Source organism: Lepidochelys kempii, chromosome 7, assembly GCF_965140265.1.
Source record: "Lepidochelys kempii isolate rLepKem1 chromosome 7, rLepKem1.hap2, whole genome shotgun sequence".
Lineage (NCBI taxonomy): Eukaryota > Metazoa > Chordata > Testudines > Cheloniidae > Lepidochelys > Lepidochelys kempii.
Window position 1 is genome coordinate 29093103 of NC_133262.1, and position 17267 is coordinate 29110369.

At 41.6% G+C, this 17267-nt stretch overlaps 1 protein-coding gene across 2 annotated transcripts in view; it reads left to right on the forward strand.

Annotated features, from left to right (window-relative positions):
• The window catches only part of FGD3 (FYVE, RhoGEF and PH domain containing 3), a 190253-nt gene that overhangs the window by 105128 nt on the left and 67858 nt on the right, over nt 1–17267 (forward strand). For both annotated transcript variants that reach the window (XM_073351571.1, XM_073351572.1), the window contains exons 5-6: nt 11506–11595; nt 14355–14491. In XM_073351571.1, coding sequence (XP_073207672.1) covers nt 11506–11595; nt 14355–14491 — 227 coding nt within the window. The remainder of the gene's footprint in view (nt 1–11505; nt 11596–14354; nt 14492–17267) is intronic.

A 17267-nucleotide genomic window follows, 5' to 3' on the forward strand; every position in this document is an offset into this window, starting at 1 on the left:
CCTTAACGCCGGCCCTGGCTTTTACATGGAGAAAAAACATTGTGGTACAGGTGGGCCGTGGAGTTGTTATAGCATGTTGGGGGTGGAGGGGTGTCTCAGAAATAGAAAGGTTGAGAAACCCTGGTATAGAGCCTAAGGAAGCACGGGAAGGCTGGGAGTGGAGGGGAGATACTGTGGGAAAGCCAGCTGAGAAGCTGGGGATCTAATGAGAGCTTCTGGAATGACAGGTGGAATTCTATGGGGAATTTGAGCTATGGATGGGTCACTTGAGCTGGGGTTGTTTGTCATACATCCAGGGAACCTACCTGACTCCCTCGGCACACCACAAAGTCTGCAGAATCCTGGTTGGCCATTTGCTGTTGACTTACTTCAAAAGTATGCCTTTATCTCCCTCATAATTGGTCCTGTGCCTTAAATCTCCTGTGGAGTTTCTAGATCAAACTTTTTCTGAGATAAACCACGGCTAAAAAAGACTTACTCATGTTTTCTAAATTACACAGATTTTTTTTTCCTAAGTCTCAATCTCAGAAATGGCTGGCCTGAATTGCTATACACTAGGCCAAAAGACCATGCAAGATCAAATAAGAAAAATTGTCTGGGTATGGGAAGGGCCTGGGAATCTGGACAACATCAACAAGAAAAGTGAAAGAGTTCTTGAGCACACAAACATCTCCGTTGTGCTGCAAATGTCCTTGCTTACGTCGAACACTCTGGACTCTAACCCTACGAGCAGGGCTTTCTGAATCAAACATGTGCAGCTGCTTGCTGTTTATTTGTACTGAGGTGTAGTTCTTAGGAGCCCCAGCCATGGACCAGGACCCCTTTTGCTAGGTCCACACAGAACAGAAAGAGGGTCCTTGTCCCAAGGAGCTTGCAGTCTAATCTATTGGTGATAGCAGCAGCAGGCTGGTAGATACGATGATGATGTGTGTAGTATAAGAATCTAGACAAGATACCTTTGTACTAACTGTATCACTGTGCTCCAATAATTTCTGGTTTTCACATAGGTGATCCTTTACTAAGACTCAGTTTTGGAAATATTGTATTTCTTTGGTCTCCTGTGATAAACCTTCATAGCTCTGTCACTTAATTCCAACACCAGAACTAAAAATGCTACAGAGTCAGATTGTAGAAGGGCTTGGATGGCTTGGGGATTGAAGCCTTCCCCTGCAGTCCACTGGTTCAAATCGAATTGGTAGTAACAGAAAGGTGTTACAATCTGAGTGCTGTTCAGTGGTCTTTGTGAACTGTCATGATTGTTCAGTCCATTTCCCAGTGGATGTGTGTCACTTTTGCAAAATCCCGACAGCACCAGGAGATGTGAATAAGGCACTTTTCTCACTAGCCCTGCAGTCACCAAAACACATTTTGTTTTCCAGTTTAACGTTTCTTTGAAGACTAAATTCAGCTAGTTGAACCTCAGGTTGCCAAACAGAAAAGGGAGATCTATGCATTTACTGTTTCTGTTGTGGACCGAAGGCTCACCAGATGTAAAATGTTACAAAGCTAATAATGGACCCAATCTAGAGTCCAACCGTATGTATTCAAGTCAAACTGGGCTCCGAGGAAGATTTGTTTTTGTAAGGAATGCAGGCTCAAACCAGATTTATTCCTTGTGTAAATGCAATGGGATGGATTTGGTTCATTTTAAAGATGTGCTTTACTGACACACCAACATTTTATAAGATATTTGAGTTCCAGGGTGCAGCATTTATAATAATACTCCTTGCTCCTCTGAGATAATTTATGTAATTAAATATATATATAAAGTTTTCATTGGGAGTTTTAAATAACATAAACCATGTGTTTGAAGTAAAGCTAATTGTTACTTTGCTTGGTGCTTTGAGTAGGTTAGGGAATCTGTAAATAGAGACTTAACTTTGCAATTTAAATGAGAAACTCTTGAGGGGAAGGAATTATCCCTATCGCCAGGATTTCAATATTACATTGCCACGTTGTCCTCCCTTCCGCCTCCTTGATTCGGCTCACTTTGACTGTTATGGTTGTTTGGTGCTATGGAATGAACTGGGGAAAGCCCAGAGCATGCGTATTGCCTTATCTGACAGCCTTGTGCGGAGGAAAGCTGGGAAGGTTTTTTAGGCTGCCCTGTCCCGATTGACTGTTCCATTACTGCTCATTCTGGAACTGTCAGCTGGAGAAAGGTAGGGCCCAATCAGGCTGAAAGTTTATTTCACTCTTCCCAAAACCAGTTATTGTGTGGAAGGGAGGTTTCCCTTAAAATTAAAAAGCTCCTGCCCAGTTATAAGGGAACGAAGAAACATCAATCACCATCAGCTCTTGAGATTGGGGGCAGAGAGAGTGCCTCCTCCCTGTCTGAAAAGGACTTTTTAGAAAAAAAACATGCCCGGGGTTGGACCTGTTTCTTCCTGCTTTTTCTCTACACACACACTCAGACCCATACAAGTGCCCCAGACGTTGCAGCCACTCAGCAGGGGTAACTAGTAACTGTAGTAACATCCATGTCTCTGGAAAGCTTTGTATCTTGTAGTCCGAACAGGGTACATAGTAATTACAGCTGCAGGTTGGTTTAATAATGACTTGATGATTCCCAGTCCACCAATTTAAATGGAGATCATGAATAATTGCTGATCTTTCTTCCCCCCACACTGTATTTTTCACACACACACACACACACACACACACCAGCCAAAAACAACAACCTTTTGAATCAATAAACCTTTGCTGGTGAAGTACTATTCCCTACTGTGAAGCTTGCATTTTTCTCTTTAGACTAGCTTTAAATATCCTATGTCATGTAGCTTCTCTTTGGAGTCTAACACATCTCACTATCAGCACACAATTACTGGAATATATTTTTAAAGTAATTGGGATTTTTATCTGTGTTTTGTCAAAATGAAAATGGACAAGGGGAGCTTATCAGTTTTGATAATGTCTGAGAAAACGTCATCAGTGCAGAAACTGAGACATGTTAGCCTTGATATACTTACAAGAGAGTGAATGAAATGAAAGTGGGATTGGAGCCACTATCATGTTCTGTAGACTATTAATGTCAGCGTTTTTGGTGGAACTACGGTTTCGCATGGACTGAGTAAAACTTTTGAAAGTGAGAACACTTTTTCATGTCTTTTTATTTAAATGTTTGCAGTAAAAGGAAAAATAAGTAGAGAAACTCCTCAGCAGACAAACCCCCCCCCCCGGTTGTCCATCACTATATTATTTGAGTGCCTTTCACATAACAACGATGGCAATAGCAAAGCCTATAGGGGACTTCATGGAGTCTCTGGCTTATCTCCTTTTGTGGCTGAAAACTCTGATTGGTGTAGGGATTTGGGGTTTTTTGTTTTTTGTTTTTTCATTACCTGTTTTTCAGTTTTTGTTGGAGGGTGTCTTTGGATAGAAAGGGGTGTCGATGTTGTGTTATTTCTATGGTATTTGCAGTGTTGTTCCCAGAATATGAGACACAAGCTTGTCTCCTTCACCAACAGAAGTTGGTCTAATAAAAGATATTACCTCACCCAGTTTGTCATTACAGTGGTGGAAAGATGTCATCAAGTAGGAAGGTTTTGCAATGTTTCCTAAAGATGCTTAGGCTCTGGAGTCATCTAAATTTCTCTGGACGTTCATTCCATAGCTGGATCCCCTCATTGTCCCTAGCTCTCATGTACTTCATCCTGGGCTGTGTGATCTGCACTGTCTCAGGGGAGCACAACTGTCTTGGTAGTTCATAAATCGTAATTAGGTCTATAATGTAATTGGAGATTGATCTATTTATTCCATTGAAAATTAGAAACAAGATATAGGTCCTGCTGTGACTATGTAACTATACAATAGATTATTTCTTACAAAGAGGCCAAAAACCCCACACCTCAATCTCAAAGAAAGATCTTCCTGTTCTCTTGCTATTTTCTATTCCCACTACCACCTAGGGCCAATAATACCTCTTGGTGAGGAAAGATGCAGAAGTATAGGCTGTAACTATGTGTGTGGGTTGGCTTCTATATCATCCTGGATTATGGGCTGACCAAGATGGGTTTATTCATGGGATTTGGCCATATTGGATCTCGTTACTCCATCAAGTCCAGTATTCTGCTGCTGACTGTGACAAGTATCTGAATAGAACTCTGCATATTTGTTGTCTATATAGTTAATTGAAAGTTCAGCCTGTCTCAAGGTTGAAGAACTATAAGCGGAGTTTCAGTTCCAATTTTGTGGCATAATTTATCTGTTGGGAAACTTCACCTGGATTTCTGGGTCAAACTATTGGTCAGATTATCTCTGTGTGTTCAGAATAACTTTCTTTGCCTTAAAGAGGATGTGAAATCATTATGTTTGCTTCCTGATTCAACCTTTAAAGTCGCACCATTCTAAAGGTTGAAACACGTTTCTTAATTTATTTCTTTAGTGGCTTATGTGCAATGGAGTGTTGCCTCTTTCTTTCCTAAGTCAGTGACATTTAAAGACCACAAATAGATTCACCTAGTTTTCCCTAAAGTGCGCAGCTGCTTTGTCAGTCTTTTTGTCTTAATGGTGGTTAAGAAACAATGGATTTGCTATCTAATCACAATCAATTTATTGGCAACCCCTAGGATAGTGAGGCATCCAGGCTATAAGGAAGTGGATTTAATAGCCTAGGAAATAGATTACCTTTCACTACTGTTTTCAACATTTTTTTTTTTAGTAGGAATTTTTTCCATAACAATTATTTGCCAGAAACTTTTGTGATTTTAAAAAGAGCTTGATCATATTTGACTTTGGATTACTTTTCACATAAGATATATGTTGCTAGTCTGTCTGTTTGGCAAGATTCAAGACACACCCATCTTATAATAAACTGGAGATACTAGCTGCGTATTCCTGTTGACTTAACCTACAGCTCTGCCTAGTCTATGAGGAGTTAGTGTCATGTGTCACTTGAACAGTAATTTTCCCCAGATTTAAAGTCAGGGCTTGGATTTGACCTGTTATTTCGCTGTGATGTATGTTCTTAACATAATCACTGCTCTAATGAGCTCCTCCACAAGTGCGTGTGCTTTCTATGGGAGAGAACCCATGTGGAATTATGGGTGATTGTTCATTTGACCCAACTCTTCTTGTGTCCCCTCCCACTTCTACACAATACGCATATGAGGTAGAATGCCCCCCATTTGCCTCTATGGGTGGGGGAGCTTGATGGGGCTGTCTGTGAAGGGGGACAGTCCCAGTAGTGAGGAAGGGGACACTCGATGAAGGACACAAAGTAGCTCTCCCTTTCCCAAACCCCCCCCCCCGCTTTCCCCCCTGGCCCCAAGTGTCTGGGACCCACTGGCCAGCTGGGAGGAAGAGGTGCTGATTGGCCAGCATTCCCCAGCTCCCAGGATTTAACCTGGAGTGGGGGCCATATCTAGCCTCTCTTGGCTCCATTCCAGCAGGAAAGAATTACTCGCCACTCACCTGCTTCCCTCTTGGTCTAGGGCAGAAGCAATCTGCACTCTCCCATTTGTTGGTACAGCTTACTTCCCTTTTGGCTCTGGCTCAGCTGCACTGTCTCTTGCATTGGAGGGGAGGCGGGGTTTTGCAGAGCCTTGGCTGTGCCCACTAACCCTCTCCTGTTTCCCCCACTCCACCCACTTCTGCAGGAGGAGTAGCAGTCCCAGCAGTGGCTGCTTTTCCTAATGTGTGGGGGTGAGCAATGTGGATAGCTTATCCCAGGGAACAAGGGAGCTCTTCACTCTCCTGAGTGGTTACATAGCAGGACATGTGATTGAGCTCTGAGGAAGTGCAGTGCACACTTACGGCAAGCAAGCTGTCCAACTCGGCTTTGTGTGTGTAATTACCCATTTGCCTCTGTGACTGTGATAACTGCACACACAGTTTCAGAGATCCCTCTGCATATGCGTGAACCTGGGCCTTTGCTTTAGGAACATGTGGTCCAGTGTTTTTGCTAAAGTAGGATTTGCCCCCATTTTTTAGTGTTGGAGAATAACTATAGCCACGTATGCGTTGTGGTTGGGAAGAAGTAATTGGACTATTTGAAAAGGAATGAATGACCATAGTGCAATCATTACTTTCAACACGCTGTAATAAGCTTCCCATGTCTGCAAAATAAATGCCTACTGCTTCCCTTTTTCTTGTCCTTCTGCTCATTCAGCCAGCATAATACTTAAACTACTTCAGAATATTTTTAACAGCTGTAATATACAACATGGTCATACTGACTAATCATCCAGCAAGACTATTAGGAAGAACAGAAGTTGAGTATATTTATAACGCATGTGTATACGCAGTAGAGGAACATATTTTACAACTTCCTGAAAATTACACTCGTGTTATCGGTATAATATGTGCTTATTAGTAAAGCTAGCTTCACTGGTGCCCATTGTATAATATCAAGAATTTATTTATGCATAGTCTGGAGTTTAAGTTTACAGGTATCTTTAGTCATTTATGCTAAATAAATAAAATAATCGCTCTGACCATTACTCCCAAGAGTAAAAGTTTATGTTTCAGTGCTGAGTTTATGCTTGGTAAAGCCTTGGAGCCTTAATCTTTTTGACATAAAGCTGAACTCAATGGCTGGATGACAACATTATAATCAGCTAGTGATTTCGTTCCACACATCAATAGAGGCACTTATACAGCTCTTTTCATCCAGAAAATCTCAAAGCACCTTCCAGAAATGGGCAAACATCACTTTCTCCATTTTACAGGTAGGCAATGAGAGATTAAGTAACTTGCCCATGAGTGATGTGATGGGGTCAGGCTGGACGGCTATAGGAGAGTGATCCTATTGGGTGCTTGGAAGTGGGTAGGTACAAGCCGCACACAGCTAAAAGCCCCTCTCCCAGCCGGGGGACGAGCTACTGAGCCCAGAACTCAACCAAGTTTGGGGGACAACAGAGGAAAGAACAAGAACAGGCGTAGGGTTCAAACTGTGAAGACTAGGGAACCTGAAGGGGACACCGAGCAGAGAACCCCAGACAATGTCCACTACTCCTCAAAAGTATCCAAGAAGCTAGCAGACACAGCCCAGAGGAACTCTGCCCGGATGTGTGAGTGGATAAAGGAACAAAAACAGGCTCCACAGTCACAGAGCCTCCCCTCAGCCAACCTCCTCTCCCTAGTGTTATAAATGGCCACCTTGGCCATAGCTAGGAGGAGGTTGACGAGGAGGTCCCTTGACTTCGTGGGGCCACAGATGGGGTATGCATAAACAAACAGGTGGGGGAAAAGTGCAGCCAGAACCTCTATAAGAGGTTCTGGAGGAGCCGGAAGAGGGGCTGCAACCTGGTGCACTGAAGATACACATTTCCCTCATGCCACAGAAAGGACAGGCTTCAGGGATGGGAGTGAACCGCTCCAGGTACACGCCTGTGCTCACAACTCCATGGTGGAGCTGCCAGCTGATATCCCCGGCGGGCTGCAAAACTAGGGTAGAATACAAGCTGGCCCACCGGGGTTTCCCACCCTCCATAGCTGGTAATAGATCCCGCTACTTGGTGTCCAGGTGGGACGTGAGGGTGGGGAAATGAAGCATGTGGACCATGAACCTGTACAGCTGTTCTCTCGGCGTGGTTCAGAAACAAACCGGCTGCAGAGTACACAGCTGGCTTGGGGTAAGAGGAGGACGGGGTCGGGAGGGCTCACGGGGCAGCGGCCCATTGGAAAGGTCCAGAAGGCCTGGGGTGAGGAGTGGGTGGGGAGTGTCCTCTCGCAGGACCCGCTCGAGGTCGACCCGAGAAGCGGTTAGTAAGGCGGCCTCAACCTCCTGAAGTACGCACCGCGAGGTCCAAAGGGTGGAGAGCCCCATGCGCCAACCTAGCCAATAGAAGGCAGGTATATTAGCCCCAGGATAAGCAAGTCACTTTTCCCCTGGTAATTGAACAGGGGTTACTCCAGGTTAATTAGGATAGCTGGGGCCAGTCAAGGGCCTGCCAGAACCTGTTAAAAGCCTCCCCTCCAGTCAGATAGGTGTGCACAATAGGAGTTGTGGGGAGCAGGCGTGCTACTGGAGAGCCGGACAGTGCAGACACTGACAAATGCCAGAGACAGACCTCACAGGTACAGAGGTGAAGAGCAGGGGAAACCCTGCCCAACAGGGCGTACAGCCCTTTCAGGCCCCAGAGGTTTGCGGAGAAGAGACTCCGCCAGAGGGGAGAGACTGAACTGGCTGCCTGGCCTGCCACCACAAAATCCGGAGGAGTTACCAGAGGCTAAGAGGAAGGCTGGGAGGAACCCCTGCCCAGACAATGTGGGGGCAGTAAACCCAGGGGTGTGGGGAAATTCCCAGGGAGAGAGGAATCCCCCAGCCCACTGCTAAGAGGAAGCACGGAACCCACCAAAGTGGAGAAGGAGCGCTGCTGCAGTGTATAGCAAATCAGTGGTATGGTTTGGAAGAGAACCTGGGTTTCCTGATCAACAGGACTGTGTTCTAACCATTACACATGCTGCCTCCCAAGCATGTGTTTTCTAGCTCACTCTTTTTCACCAACTTTTGTTGTCTAACTCATATTGGGTTAAAACCTGCTTGCTTTACTCAAGTAAAGAGGCTTATTGCCTTCAGTTGGATTATTTACATACATGAGTAAACTGAGCAAGAATTAGCATATAATGTCTTCATCTATATGGCAATTTGCTTTGTGTTAATTTTACCTTTATAAAATGTAGAGCCTGGAAGTTTCATGCTTTTTTTTTGCCCTAGTATCTTTAAGGCCAGATTCTGTAATCTTACTCACATTGATCAGTATTTTACTCAAAGAATACTAATTGCAGAGTTAAGTATGGCTCAATCTTGGTCGAATCAGACCCTTAATTATTCAAACAACAGAAGGCTGCAAGAGTAGGACTGTCTATAACAATTAATTCACTTTGTTAAAGGTTATGCCAGTGAGAAAATTAGCAACCAAGCATTCATTTAAGACGTTCAAGGTGACTATACAGGGAAATGATTGAAAAATACAGCAACTTAAATGCCCATATCTCTGCCACCACCAGCAGTTGCTGCTGTAGTGTAATATCACTTTAAAGAATTAGGTCCAGCTTGAGCTAAAATTATCTTTAGCCATTGTTTGGTATTTAAACAGATGTCAACATGTTTTTTGGAAATGTAAACTGAGTTACAGACTGTGAGGCCCAGGACATTAAAAGTAACTGTGTGCTATATAAAGCTTTACTTTTGAGAAGTAATGTATTTGGTTAAAACTAATTCTTTTCAAGTTCTGAATTCAAACAACTGAAAAGATAGCTTTAGTGGCTGGCATGGTGGTCAAGTTAAAGCAGGTTGAACTTCATGCCTTTCACTTAGAAACTCCTTCATTTTCAGCAAAATTGGCAAGTAACTAACTTTCTCCCCATGAAGAGATCCATCCATTGCTAACAACTTGAACGACCAAAGAGATATCTTGGTATAAAGTAATATGTTTTTTTTATTTCCCTTTTGCAAGTTCAAAGTTTATGAAAGCAGTGGTGTCCCATCATTTACTATAAATAATAGGCACAAAGATCAGTACTTATTCTGTGTAGAGTCAGGTAGGACACAATGCAATACGTTTAAAATGATACGTTATTTCAGTTTACTTTACATGCTATGATTTTAATATTGGGAGGGTTGCAATAAGAGCTTATTTCACAGGACAGCTATATCATAAATTATCCCATTGCCCACAGCAAGCTGCAATGCACAGTACATCGGAACTGAGGAATTGCATCAGAGTAAGATGAAAGAAATATCTTTACAGAACAATCAGGGAAATGGATTCCTATCCTCTGTCAGTTAGTGGTTGACTTAAGTTCTGAATCATGCATGTTTTATCCTAGCTAATGTAACTGTAGAGTTCTCATTTATCCATATAAATGTCTAATTTCTGAATTCTGCCAAGTTCTTGATCTCAATTCTGTTTTGCGACACTGAGGTCCACAGGATAAATTTAAGTGTTTTCCTTTTATTAATTTAAATTTGTTGGCTTTAAGTTTCACTGAATGTTCCCTGGTTTTGATTATAAACAGGAATTAATAGGAACACTCGATTTACCTTCTCTATGCAAAAAGTACCCCATCAAGTCCCCTTTTGTTTATCTCCTCTCTAAACAGTCCAGTCTTTTCAATATCTCCTCTAACGGAAATCTTTTCATGCTTTTAATTATTTTTGTAACTTGTCTCTGGTCCCTTCTGTTTTTCATGTGTTTTGGGGATTGGATGATCAGAAGTGGATGAAGTATTTCCTGTAAGGCTATACCATCCATTTATATTAATGACATTCTAATATTTTCAGTATTATTTTCTCTCTCACTTGTAATCACCCCATTATTTTGCTTTTTTGATCACCACTGCACATTGAGCAGATGTTTTCATTGAGCTGCTGACAGTGAAATCCATGTTTTTCCCTTCAGTGGGTACAATTAACTTAGAATCCAGCACTCTGTATAAGTAGTTCAGATTATTCCTTCAAAATATGTTAGATTCCCTTGAATTTCTCATCTCTGTGCCATTGCCCAATCATTGAGGTCTCTGGAGTTTCTCAGTCTTCTAGTCTTGACTAACCTAAATAATTTATATGTGCATATTTTGCCCTCTTTCTGCTCATCCATTTTTCCAGATTATTAAAGGTGTAATCATTTTAATACTAAATACTGATGCTAGTACAGAGACTTCTCAAGTTTCCCTATCTTTACACGGTAATCATCTGCTAATTTAAAAACCTGTATATTTTCTAATGGGACCACTACAGAGAGAGGAGATATTGTTTCATCATAAGCACACAGTTTGCATTTAAAATCTCGGATACTACAAATTGTTGATGGATATTAAAGAATTTGTCAAGAGGATAAATGTATTTCAGTCAGCAACATGCTGACTCAATGAATTTTAAGAATTGAAAGGACTGAATTTATATACAGTCTAAGGCTAAACTAAGACTGAAGTGGGGACGTTATAATTAATGTCAAGTGATTGAATTATGTAAAAACCAGGACTGGGGAGAAATAGTTTGGTAGAAGGAATAGCACTAAGAATAATGGGATGAAAATAAGACAAGGTGAATTTAGCCTGAATATCAGAAAAAACTTCCTAATAGCAAGTGTAAGAACCTCTAAAGGGAGGTAGTGGAAGCTGCATCCTTATGCATTTAAAACTACACCATGCATTAGAAATATACTGTAGTGTACTCTGGTTTCTAGTCATAGCTCGTGAATTTAAAAATGGACATCAGGTAAAGTGGTGTCTAGCATGTTAGTCACCAGATTAGTGTGCTAATATTTGTAAAGGCCTGAAAACCGAATTTAAAGATTTTTCTGGTTTGGGGTATTCTATCATTTGTAGCAAAATAAAGAGAACGGAAGTGCTATCACAGCCAGCCATCACATGTTAATTAGGTTTTAGACAATAACTTTGAAAATGCACTAGCAGCAAACAGATCCTTTGATTAGAAATGCTGGGGCAGTTTCTCCCATGGGATGACTTAATACTAGTGAGTCTTGGGAAATAGAATGTTTGATGAAAATAGGGTTTATATTAATTCTTGGATAACTTCATTTGTAATATTTTTTTCAGTGTACAGAGCCGCAAAAGCTGTTCAACATTGCCAATGAACTGCTTCATACAGAAGAGGCTTATGTTAAAAGACTGCATCTACTGGACCAGGTAATTCTGCTTAGATCAAATTGTGCTTCATTTTCAATACACAAAACAGATTTCTTCAGATAAATGTGGATGTTGTGATTACTTTGTACATAGTTTAAGACTTTTTCTGTGACATCAGATTATTAGTAAGGACAAGTAAAATTTAGGTAAACATTATAGGTAGGTTTGAGAGTTGGCTTGGTAATTTCCCCTTAAAATCATGGATGAGTCATAGAAAGTGTTACTAAAATGCAGTCATGATCTTGCCATTTCTTAATAGGTTACTCACTGCAAGACATTTCTTCCTCTCCATCCTCCAGCCCACAGTCCTATTTCTACTTCCTTTTTCTCTGGCTTCCAGTATTCCTACACTGGCTGGCATTTCCAGCTCAGGCTCCAGATGAACAGCTCTTATACCATTTACAACTCAGCCTACAGGTATTGCACATGCTTTGGTTCCCATTAGAGTTATTGTGCACAAAGTATGTTAAGTGCACATGGTAGAGAAGCTGGTTGCAAAAGCTAAAACTGGTTTTGCTGGTGGAAGGAGGAGTTCAGCTTACTAGAGACAAGACAGTAGAAGTTGGTTGAAGACAGTGGTGGTGGAGAAGGGCTCTAAACAGCTACCACCTATTTTTTTTTTAAATCCCTTGATCTGTGCTGAGTACCATTAAAACAGGCCGTAAGGAGCAGGAAAGAATTAACTCAACTACCAGCACTGTAGGGACCACAAAGAGGAAGCAGTTACTGAACAGATACTGAAAGGAAATCATGGGCACAGTAAAATGCTTTGTGATACGATAGGATCTGTGACAGCTTTGTGACCCCTGACAGGCTTTTGTCAGTAGGAGTTGGGCCTGCATCAGCTCAGCAGAATCAGGCCCTTTATGTCTCTGGATTCTTCACCTGGCCACACTCTTTAATTTACCTCCTTCATGTTGTGGGTAAAAGTAAAACTGGTGCAACGATACTGCAGTTTTTAACTTCAGTGGTGTGTTTAAAATGGTTAGCGGTTAGAATTGTTTAGAAAAGTTGACTCCTCTGTCTGTAGTACTGTGATATTTTGGGGATCACCCAGATCAGGAAGATGTCTGTCACCTCCAGCTCTGTCACCTTAGTGTGCTGCTATGGCTCAGATCCCTGATGCCAGTCGCCTGCCCAAGGTCTCATCCTGGCTTCCACCAGCCTAGTTACTCCTTGCAGGCTGATTTCAGGAGTCCTTCCAGTTCTGAGTCTCCCCGTCTTTCACAAGTTCTTAACTCTGACTTTTCTCTTCCTATCTGTCACCCCCAAAGGCGTGAAACCAGTTCCCCCCCCCCTCCACACAGTTTGCACAACAGAGACCTGCGTAGGATAAAAATAAACAAAAGGGTTGTTTAGTAGAAAAACCACAGACTCAAGATGAAATAGTAAGGGAAGCCAACATACACAAGTGACACAGAAAATAAACATAAAGGCACCAATTCAGGTGTAAAACTTCTATATTAGATAAAGTCCCTTTTTGAATACAAATTACCTATTGCATTTGAACAGTTTTCCAGGCTATCCCCTAACTCTGGGGGGAATCCAGCATTTCACAGACAGCTTCCCACTTAGAAGCTGTCCCTCTGTTTCTGAACAGATTTCACTTTAGCCCCCTTCCATTTTAAAAGGGCTTGCAGGTTCAGTTTTGTGGGTCTCTCTTCCCCTCCCCCCCCTTCAGTCACTATAGATATTCAAAGTGGGGGAAACTCCCTCCTTTCTTAGTTTTCAAAGCCTGGGGTTTTCTTTTCAGTTTCAAGTTGTTCCCATTTACTTTGATTTTTCCTCAATGTTTTTTTCCTGGGCTGAACGATTGCTTGGTGCGTGGAGTGAGTCCCATCTGATTGGGGAAGCAGCCCCTCCCTGCCTGGCTGCCCATCAACCCATTGTGAAGTGGAGGTGAAACTGCACCACAGGTTATGAGCACAGTTTCCTATATACACAAATTCCTAACCACAATCTGTATACGTGTGTCGTAATGAGCAGCAATTTCTGAACACTACAAGCTTTCATAAAAGACCAGGCTCGATTTTTTTTTTTAATACCACACTAATACAGGATGCAGTCAATTGGTTCAACTGCTCATTTTGGGGATTTAAACCTCTTCTTCCACTGCGGAGGTCTGGACCATGATTGTCACCCAGGCAATTGTGCAATTTATGAATGTGGGAGAAAGAAGGAATAAAAATGGTGAATCACTTTGGTAAGTCAGGTGCGCTGGATTTCTTAACAATGGAATCTGTCCTCTTGCTATGAATGCAGTTAGGGAAGTCATTATTTGTATAAGCCCTTTACACTCTGCCCCTTGGACTAAAGATTTCTGTGGAAATTTGGGGTTAGGTTGGGTTTGGATGAGCAGAGGTCTATTTCCAGGGGCTTTAGGAAAATCTGAGGAGTGCTTTTCACTTTCATTCATGTACAGAGTACTTTTGTCCTGGACCGAGTAAAGACAGGTAGGAAAAAAAATCTGCTTTTCTTCAACTAGTTTTCACATCAAAAAACAACTAAACTAGTTTTAAACCTAAATGGGTTTAACCTCCCCATCTGAATGAGAATCAGTCTTGTTTAACAGATTATTCTGTATGACATACAATGTAGCTTCAAAGAAAAAAACAGAAAAATACACACTCCAAAATACAGAATGTGTGATCCTATACTAAAGCACATTAGTCATCTTTTAAATAAATTGGTTCATAACATAATGCCAGGTTTTAGATTTATATTAAGTAACTGGTAATATCTTGTTTTTTCCCATGCAGGTTTTTTGCACTAAATTGTCAGAAGCAGGTGTTCCAACCGAAGTGATAACTGGCATCTTTTCAAATATTTCCTCCATCTATTGCTTCCATGGACAATTTCTCCTGCCTGAGCTCCAAACAAGAATTACACAAGAGTGGTGGGTAAACCAATGTATTACAAATAAACATTCAGTTTGCAGGTGTTCTAGCAGTCAGAAAGCCTAGTCTTACAACATAGGTTTTAATTACACAAGAACATACTATTTCCCATATAATACAGAAGGTCATCATACGTTTTTTAATACATGCCAAGATACTAAGGCAAACCTAAATAAAAAAAATATTGTCTCAGAGTGCTTTGTGGGTCCAAAACATTGCAAGAGCTGTCCTCCTTGACAGTATTTCCACCATTCCAGTGTTACAATGCCATAAGACAGCCAGATCACTTACTGTTTTTTATTACTTTGGCCCTACAAGTGGTTCTGTGAGGCAATCAGAAAGGCAGTGGCAAACATCAACATATATACTTATACAAGGATGCTAGAACGCTCCTATAATGGAATAGCTTTTTGTGTGCTATATCTAAGGCTTGATTTGATCAGTCCATTTCTTTAAGAACTAAGTTGTGATTATGTTAAGATTAACTGTAAATCTAATTTTTTAATAGAAATAGTTTCACACAATGTATGAAGCATCTAGACAAGTTACGAAGATCTGCAAATCTGTTAGTCTATTGTCAAGTCTGTTCCAATAGTGTTTTACACCTTACATCAAATTCTATTTGACTCTGAAATCCAAATTCATTGTCTCCTGCAAGATAAACTGCTATAATCATAATTATATTAACATCCACATTGTACACACACAAGTATTTCTTTAAGCATAAGCAGATGTTTTTGTTGAATGTTTAATAATGTTTATGCTCCAGTTAGGCCCTGAAAATTGCACCAAGTTGTAAATACAGAAGCTCTGGAATGCAAGAAAGACAGGCTATTTGTAAGATAGACCTAGAAAATTAAATTTGAGATGACAAGTTGGCTGTAAAGACTTTTCTTCCTATAGAAAGCATAGTGTGCTCTGACACAGTGTTTTTATATTAAACTATAAAGTCAACCAAAAGTTAACCTGCTCATCTACTCTGAAATGATGGAGACAAGATCAGAGTTCACATCTTACTCTGCTGAGTCCACTCTTTTTCAAATTGTACATCAGTGACCAGAGGAAATAAGCAAAAAGATTGCCACATTTGAACATTACTGGAAACTATGGGGACAGCCATTACTTAAGATGAGGAAGACTAGACACCAGAAGGGTGCTGGGAAGTCAAACGCATGCATGGGCTATTAAATGACTAGTGCAGTTTAACGTAGATTAAAATTAAAGTTATAAGCTTAGTATTGGGGTGAAATGACAAGAAGGCATTGTCTCCTAATGGTCATGACCTGCAAGACAGCCACTGGGAGAAAGGTCCGGCTTTGAGAGTGAATAGAAACTTAGAGCTGGCATTTGCAAAAAGTCTAAGAGAGTTAGACACCCATCTCCATAGAAACTTGTGCACTGAACTTCCTTTGGGCTCCTTGGAAAATCCCAGCCTACGTCTATCAGTTCTAGAATTGCCACCTAGGATTTCTAATATTAGCACATAGCTATCTAAAGATGTCACTGTGCTTAAGCCTTACAATACCCGTATGAGGTTAGTGAGGGTTGTTATAGACAGGAAAACTAAAGCTCAGGAAAAGCGGCAAGGAGTCCTGTGGCACCTTATAGACTAACAGACGTATCGGAGCATAGGCTTTCGTGGGTGAATACCCACTTCGTCGGAGGCATGTAGTGGAAATTTCCAGAGGCAGGTATAAATATGCAAGCAAGAATCAGGCTAGAGATAACGAGGTTAGTTCAATCAGGGAGGATGAGGCCCTCTTCTAGCAGTTGAGAGCACCAAATGCTAGAAGAGGGACTCATCCTTCCTGATTGAACTAACCTCGTTATCCCTAGCCTGATTCTTCCTTGCATATTTAAACCTGCCTCTGGAAATTTCCACTACATGCCTCCGACGAAGTGGGTATTCACCCACGAAAGCTTACGCTCCAATACTTCTGTTAGTCTATAAGGTGCCACAGGACTTTTTGCCACTTTTACAGATCCAGACTAACACAGCTACCCCTCTGATACTTAAAGCTCAGGAAGTGTGACTTGTCCTGGTCACATAGGACTGAAACAGAACCCAAATCTGCCGGTTTCCAATCCAGCCTTATTCCAACATTGTGATGGTTGGGCCAGTTAACCATTATTGTAGTTATTCCTTCCCTTGTGTGTGAAGTCAGAAATAGGAATGCAAATGCGCAGATAAGGGATAACACCATCTCCTGGCTCCTGAATAAAATCTTTTCTAATAAACCCTATGTACATACTGAGGTCTTGTCTCTCCTAGGCCTCCATTCTTATCTGATTTCTGGCCCTCTCATGCTGCTCCAATGGCATAACGGGGATAGAAAGTAGCTGAAAACTTCCCCAGCCCAGGAGGGATCCTGAGAAATGCTCTGTTCCTTTGTGATCCCAGTTGAAAAGACATGTCGTAGGATGAAGGGAGTGTGACCAGGCTGGCAGCTCTCTGTGCTCAAGCTATTCTGGGCTGCAGAGCAGCCCATAAATGAGTATGGAAAGCTTTTGGAAATTAGAGTAACCCTATGGCGGCTCTGACTCTTTTTGTGGGCTGGGCAGACCCCCAATCAAGCCTTAAATTTAGGAGATATGAAGGTCTAGATCCAACTTTGCTCCCAGCCCCCACTTCCTGGGCTCTGCCTCCTGAGGGGCCCAAAATATGGAGGGAGCATTTATTCAGGCTATTCTGTTTCCTATATTGTGAAAGTGAATTTGTGGGAAGTTCTTCATGTATTACTGAGTTTCTGTGTCCTCCCTATATGCTAACATGTA